Source organism: Centruroides sculpturatus, unplaced genomic scaffold (genome assembly GCF_000671375.1).
Source record: "Centruroides sculpturatus isolate CEXI.00-Female unplaced genomic scaffold, Cexi_2.0 scaffold10, whole genome shotgun sequence".
Classification (NCBI taxonomy): Eukaryota; Metazoa; Arthropoda; class Arachnida; order Scorpiones; family Buthidae; genus Centruroides; species Centruroides sculpturatus.
In genome coordinates, this window is record NW_019384396.1 from 1,127,215 (window position 1) to 1,135,457 (window position 8,243).

General features: G+C 29.9%; 1 protein-coding gene across 2 annotated transcripts in view; it reads left to right on the forward strand.

Moving 5' to 3' along the window:
* LOC111618426 (neuralized-like protein 4) overlaps positions 1–8,243 on the forward strand; it is a 65,237-nt gene that overhangs the window by 15,728 nt on the left and 41,266 nt on the right. For both annotated transcript variants that reach the window (XM_023359964.1, XM_023359965.1), the window contains exons 6-8: positions 137–365; positions 457–553; positions 630–897. In XM_023359964.1, coding sequence (XP_023215732.1) covers positions 137–365; positions 457–553; positions 630–897 — 594 coding nt within the window. The remainder of the gene's footprint in view (positions 1–136; positions 366–456; positions 554–629; positions 898–8,243) is intronic.

Below are 8,243 nucleotides of genomic sequence, written 5' to 3' on the forward strand. Positions count from 1 at the left end.
ATTGGCTCCAGGTGATTAATAATGAATTATAAAATATATGTATTTTTTTTCTCAAATAAATATATTTGAATGTATCATCATATATTAAACAAAACAGAAGAAAAACTGAAATGGAAGTTAATTATTTTTATTTTAGGAAGGAGATAGGATAGGTTTAATTCGTAAATCAAATGGAAATCTTCATTATTATATCAATGGATTAGATCAAGGTATAGCTGCTGATAATGTACCAGCTGTTGTTCATGGAGTTGTTGATCTGTATGGCATGACTGTGAAAGTTACAATTGTTGATTCTGATGCATCATCTCCAGATCAATCAAATGATTCTGTGTCAGTTGTTGAAACTTTGAATGAATGTGCAACAGGTATGAAAATAAATTTAAAGCATTAAAAAAGTATGCATAATTTAGTTGAAGATAATTTTTTACTAAGAATAAGATTTTTATTTATTTTTAGATGGTTTGACTGCAGATCCAAATAAATTAACTTTTCATACAAAATGTGGTGAACATGCAGCAGTAATCAATAATGGTAGAACAGCACATCGACCTAAGTAAGCAAGATCTAATAAATAGATTTTTTTTTATTTGTTAGAATTTTGAATTAAATTTCAATTCTTTTTAATCTAGTGCTCTTGAAGATTTTAACAATGCAGTCATTCTCACATCAAGACCTTTAAAAAAGGGAGAGATGTTTGAAGTAGTTATTGAAAAATTAGTAGTGAAATGGGCAGGTTCTATTGAAATTGGTGTAACAACTCATTCCCCGAATGAATTAGAGTTTCCTTCTACTATGACAAATATTCGTTCAGGAACATGGATGATGACTGGAAATGGTATCATGTACAATGGTACAAATATCATTGATGATTATGGCCATAATTTGGATCGATTAAAGGTGAGTAATAAATTTATATTTATATAATACATTTTAAATTTACATTATCTGTTGAAAGACAATGTTGATAAAAGAAATTGCTATATGAATGTTATTAGATGACAAAAATCACAGTTTGATAAGAATTTGGAGCATGAATGAATATAAATGAAAATATAAATAAATGATTTTTATTATCTCCATTATATGAAAATTGGATTAATGCCAATATGCTGGAATGTGAAAAGCATGTTATTAGTTTCAGAACTCAATTATATCATTGACTGAATATTTTATTAGCATTGCCATCATGATTTATTTGCATGAATATATTTGCAAATAGAGAATAAACAAAAGGGAATTCTCTTGGAGATGAAGGTATAGAAATGAGTAGCCTATATACATAAAGTGTAGTTGAAGATTATTTATAAATTAAAAATTTAATTACTTCTAATTATCTAAAAATAAATTTGACATATACTGATTTTTAATTGTTATTTTAGAATTAATTTTTCATAAAACTTTCAAATTCAAAATATTTACTGTTTTCTTTAAAGCAAATTATATTCCTGTTAAATATGAAACATTTAATAAAATATTGATTAAACTTGGAAACACTAATTACTATACAAAATTAAATTAAGTGTTATTTACACTGCCTGATGTGTATCTAAAGTATTTGATATATTGAATCATTATTCAAATGAGATACTAATATAACAATATTATAACCATTTTTTAGAACAAAATTCTTCTGCAGTTAAATATAATATATCTCCTTTTTTATTATTAAATTTAAAATACTATAGATATAAACATGTTAGATACATATTTATTGCAAATAATTCTTGAATGTTCAAAACTTTTAGATTACTTTTAGGCTTTGTTAAGTCTAATTTTAAGTAATTAATATCAAGATTTGATCTAAAAGTAAGTATTGATACTGCTGTCTTGTATGAATATTGTTAATTAGAAATTAATTTTGAATTTAAATAAAGAATTCTTAAAATCACTCTGTAACTGATTTAAATCCAGAACTCTTCCATAACAGACAGACATCTTACAAGTTGTGATATTCAGATCTTGCTTCCAGACATATTAATTTGAATTTATTTTGTAACCTATTCCTATTCTAGTTAATTATAACTGATAAAAAAAATTTAGGAAATTTTTTTCTTTCAGAATTTTGTAAATTATTCAATTAAATTTAAAATTAATTTCTATTTGTTTATATTATTGCAAGACAGAAATACAAGAGTAAGCTGAAAAGTAATGCACACATGCTTGTAAAACACGAACAAAAACAAATAGCAATATCAGGCAAAAAGTACATTAAAATACAGTTCTTAAGCTTCAAAATCATATATTTATTTTTCAACATAGTCAATGTTAAGGCTAACACATTTCTCCCAACGTGTAACAAGTTTTTTCATTTTATCACTGAAAAATTCTTCCGACTTTTCTCGAATCCAGGACTTGACAGCTGCCTTCACCTCATCGTCCGAGGTGTAATGATTACCCTTGAGGTCTCTCCTGAGTAGAGGAAAAAAATAAAAATCGCAAGGCGCAATATCAAGGGAATAAGGAGGGCATGGAATCAGTTCAAACTTCAGGTTTTGCAGAGCATCTCCAGTTGCGTGCTAGGTGTGTGGATGAGTATTGCAAGATTATTGGCTCCAGGTGATTATTTGTTGTGTTAGAGGCAGTCTGGCACCAATAAACTTGCAATATGACAATGCTTGTTCAAACACCTAGTGCGCAACTGGAGATGCTCTGCGAAACCTGAAGTTTGAACTGATTCCATGCCCTCCTTATTCTCTTGATCTTGCGCCTTACGATTTTTATTTTTTTCCTCTACTCAGGAGAGACCTCAAGGGTAATCATTACACCTCGAACGATGAGGTGAAGGCAGCTGTCAAGTCCTGGATTCGAGAAAAGTCGGAAGAATTTTTCAGTGATAAAATGAAAAAACTTGTTACACGTTGGGAGAAATGTGTTAGCCTTAACATTGACTATGTTGAAAAATAAATATATGATTTTGAAGCTTAAGAACTGTATTTTAATGAACTTTTTGCCTGATATTGCTATTTGTTTTTGTTCGTGTTTTACAAGCATGTGTGCATTACAGTAGAACCTCGATTATCCGCCCTAATTGGGGACTGGGGTTGATCGGATAATTGAAAAGTCGGATAACCGAAAAGTATGAAAAAATCCATTATTAGTGTAGTATATTATTATATCCCATGTTATTAGTATATTANACTTCAAGAAAGAACTCAAACTCGCGTACCCCTTATAGCAGAAATTCATATTAATTCATACTAATATTATAAATTCGAAGGTAATTCTGTCTGTCTGTTACCTTTTCACGTCTAAACCGCTGAACAGTTTTAAATAAAATTGGGCACAGAGATAGCTTACATGTTGGAGATGGACATAGGCTACATTTTACTGCGAGAAAATATCTTATTCTCACGAGAAAATTCGATATAATGCGGGAGAAGCTGTGGTTAGACAGCTAGTGATAAATAGAATAATTTTTTTTTTACATTTATTATCTTTAAAATACAATTGTAATAATAATGAAAATAACATAAGATTATTTAATTTTAATGTGACAAATGTGTACGATTTTCTTTGCACAACTTTGTAAAATCTGGTTGCTTTTTGGTCAGCTTCAGTCTCGAGTCATCTTCGAGTCGAAGTTGGTGACGATGTTTAGTTTTCATGTTTGTCATGGCCGAAAATCCTCTCTCGCAGAGGTATGTTGTGCAAAATGGTAGTAAATATTTTTAGTTATAAATAAATGAATTTTTGCATTCGACATCATGTTATAAATTTCCGAATTTTTGACGGTCCACCCATTATTTTTTTTATTTGCTTCATCTCATGCATTTAAATTTTAAATTGACCGATTTTAAATTGCCGCACATACCCCTTCATGCAATTTTGCTTACCCCTGGGGGTATGCGTACCACTAATTGGGAACCACTGGGCTATGCGATATTTACAATAGTGTCGAGATATTATATAAATCCAAGATCAGCACAGCTGTCAAATTGAAAGGTTAACTAAATGAAGTAAAAAGATGTCTCTCCTTGTTAGAGTTTAGGAGCAAAGTGAGGTCAAAGGGCGAAGATCATGTGGTGGTGCCCTCTGCCCTACACGCCAAATTTTTATCGGTCTCACGATTTTACTATACTAGATAATGTTAAAAAAAACCCACTTGTAATGACATAAAATGTCATATTTGAAGCACTCCCAAATTTACAAAATTAGATTACAAATTTTATTTAACATAGAAGAAACTATGTGTTCAGTCCTAAGGTCAGAGTTCACTTTTTAGAATGACTGTGGGTGGTACTCTCTCCTACTTGACTTTGGTGGGGTGAGGTGGCTATTTTGCCTGTTTGTAGAAGAGGGTTGCCATTTTGTATTTTATTTTGACTCGGTTCTCGGTTCCGTGACTACCTACAAGTCTGGATTTTTTTATGTGCAAATGGTTTTGGCACCTAATAATCTGTGCCAAATATCAATTCTCGACATGTACTGTTGACTGGCATTTACTGGCAAGTACAATTTTATAAATAAGACATAGTCTTGTCTTGTCATTGGGCAATAATATGGCTACTATTTAATAATTAATTACTCAGCATTTTGCCAAATAGTTAATTTTTAATTTTGGCATTTCTAAAATTTAATTTGGAATTGGTCATTAAATTCAATAAGAGATGGAAGCATAACTGCCTACCTCTAGTCAAATTAATTAATTTATAATATCTAATTATAGTTGTTACATAGCCCAAGAATTTGGCATATCATTTGGCGTACTTATTATATAACGGGCTATGGTTGTTGATGTTTATACGTAATATGTGTGAACACAAGTTTGGAAAAATGTGTGATCACAAGCGACACTAAGATGCTAACCGAACGAGTGCTAAACACAGACTCATGGAGCATGTGCACAATCTGGGAATTCCCCTCTCCTTGTCACTCATTAAGCGAGTCATTTTTTAGTTTGTTTGCTCGTTATGTGAATTACTCGTTAAGGGAGGTGCTCATTAAGTGCGGTTCCACTGTATATTTGATGATAGAATATTTAAAAATAAAGTTAGTACATGACTACATATATATTGTATTATTGAAACTAAGGCCAAACAATCTGCTGGATTATATTGGGCAATAATATGGCTACTATTTAATAATTAATTATTCAGCATTTTGTCTAAAGGTAGGTGTTAGGTGCCATCTCTTGGCAGATCATTTGGCCTTAAAAATTGGGTTAATAGATGTTTATTTAAACTAGTTGGATCTTAATAGACAGCAAGGCTTGTGCATCTTAATATCTGTTATGAGATTGAATTTTGTTAAATTTTTGTGTACATTTAACCCTTTTGTGGGAAGTTTTGTGAGAGGATATATTGTGGCTATTACACCACATATGCAATATTACTTCATATCCTCTAATGTATGTATGCGTTGCTTAATGCAGGATTCAATTAACATGCAAAATTAATTATAATCCCTTTATATACATGACAGAAGTTTTAATTAATGTGGCTTTAACAGCTGTCTTTACTTAACATAGATATGTTTTTCTCAGCAAATAGAGTTTTGGTGAATTTGCTACTCTGTGCAGAGGACGATTTCCATATAGGTATGTAGTTTAATTACAATACAGTAGAGCATCGTTTATCTGAATCAATTGGGGACTGGGGTTGTTCGGATAACTTATTTTTTGGATAACTGATTATGTACGAAAAAATATATTAACCTATCCTATGTTGAAATTTTTCTCCGTTGCGTGTCACTTCGCATTGAATTTTTGTTGATGTTAAGCTTAATGTAAACTTTTTAAAATAGTAATCATGGCTATTGTATCATTAAAAGTTATTTCTTTATTTTTTACAAACAAAATGAATATATTGAAAAATAAAAACAAAAAATTATACTTTAGAAGTTAATCTAGTATCAAAAACATTTGATTCAGCATGACACACAGTCCTTGGAAAAACACCACACAAAAGTGCCAGTGCTGCCAGCTAAAACACACACATCAACAAAAAAAATATTGGAGTAGCCCAAGATATAGCCAAAGATTGCAGCCCCACAGCACTAGCAAAAATTTAAATTTGCCGACTGGAATTCTTTTGGATAACCGACTTTCGGATAAACGACGCTCTACTGTAGTTATGAAATTTAACACATTATTGCTAACTAGAAATTTCCTCATCAAGCATGACATAATACTTTTTATGAGAAAATAGAGATGAAGAATTGAGAAGAGTAGAGATTTCAAGAAATTCAAGAAGAGTTGCTAATATTTCTACAAATTAAATAGTTTTTACTATCTGTTGTAACATAAAGAGCAACAAAACAAAATTTCACTTGGAGTGGACAAAAATAGTAGAAGTTACAGAGAATTCACATACACATAAATAGATGATGGCCTTTATATTAAAAAGATATTAAAATCTTTCCTTATAAAGCTTTATACACTATGTTCTGAGTAAACACTCTATTGTCTTTTAAAAGATTTCCTTGTTGTTTTCTTTTAGAAATAGACACCTTAATATTGTTTAGGTTTCTTGAACAGGATAAAGCAACATAGAATTGACCAATTTTACTCATACACTTTTCCCTAGGCATATATGTATATATGTATGTATATGTATTTTTGACAAAATAATGAATTATTTTAATTCCATGTTGATAAAGCAAAGATGAATTGTATGTATAGTATGTTAGTTAGATGAGCAATAACACTTTCTAAATAATGTGCTTGTTAGCTTGTTACTTCTGATTGGTACATCATATAGTCACTATGGAAAGATTTTTTTTTTTAATTTGTTGTAGAAATGACACAATGTGGCTATCTTTTTTTAAAGTTTAAATTTTTAATTTAATGAAGTAAGTTTAAAATTTGCCCTTTGTCAAAATGTTTTAAAATGCAACTTAAGAGAAATTCTGTCGTCAGGCATGAACTAAATGAGGTTACTGATGTCACTGCAACGTAACTGAAATCACTGATCCAAAATTGATAAAATGTTTATTCTATAGCTAATATTTCTGTGAAATAAGTAACCTATACTTTCCATCAGAACATAAAATGAATATAACCAAAATTTCATCTGGATTGGACGAAAATTCCTTGAGTTATAAGAGATTAACACAAACACACACACTCACTCATAATGGCTTTTATGTTATTAATAGTTGTTTTCCTGATTATATGAGATAAGAAAGAAAGAATGAAAATAAAATTTTTCAGAATTCATTAGAAATGTGTAAGATTGATTTCTTAAAATAAACAAATAGTTTGTTTTCAAATATTCAGTGTCAATAATTATGTATTGTTATGAAATAATGAGTTATTTTTCTACATTTATATTACTAATTTAAATTGTCCCATTTTCCTTTCAGTCTTTTCTGTGTGCATATCACATAGAGAAGAGTATGTGAACCCATGAAATTTGTATTGCATACAGCAGTTGATGTTATGTTTTTTTGTTTGATCTTTTTGAAAATTGATACATTATTAGGAACTAGATTTAGATTTAAAGATTCTACAATAGGTTATAAATGTTGAAAATATTTCCTAAGATAGTGTTGAATCTGGATTCAAAAAATACGGGGTGTCTCAAAAGAAAGTTTATAATCGATTAGCTTACTGTGCAAATGAAACACATCTGAGGTGCACAGGGGGTGTGTCAATCAATTGCCTGGCTTCTAGAATTCAGTCAGTATGAAGCGTTTCTCTGCCATGAGTTTGTGAAATTTTTCCTAGCAAATTAATCTCCAGGAGAGGTGACATAATTTGGCCCCCACGCCTTGATTTGATTCCTATGATTTGATTTGTCTTGATTTGAGCCCTATGGACTTTATTTTTATGGGGATATCTCAAATCAAAAGTTTACATCAGTAAATCAACTACTCTGGCACAGTTGAGAGAAAATATCCATTACGAAATAGCAGCCATCACAGAGTCTACATGTCGAGCCGTCATGGGGAATTTTGCTGTTTGTTTAAATGAGTGCCATGAGCATGATTGTTTACATTTAGATGACATTATTTTTAAGAATTCCTAAGCTGTGTACTTTAATAATTAATAAAGATTTTATCGACAGATGTCAAACTTTCTTTCAAATTGATAAATCAAATATAAACTTTCTTTTGAGACACCCTGTACTTCTTAGCAGAATTTCTTAGCTAAATTGTTTTAATAAATAATAAAATTATGTATTTTAATCTATACTAATCATATGCTTTATATTCAGTATATAATTATATATATATATATATATGTATATAAATATAAGATGATAATTTTATATTAGAAAACTTTTTAAGTTTTTTTTTTTTTT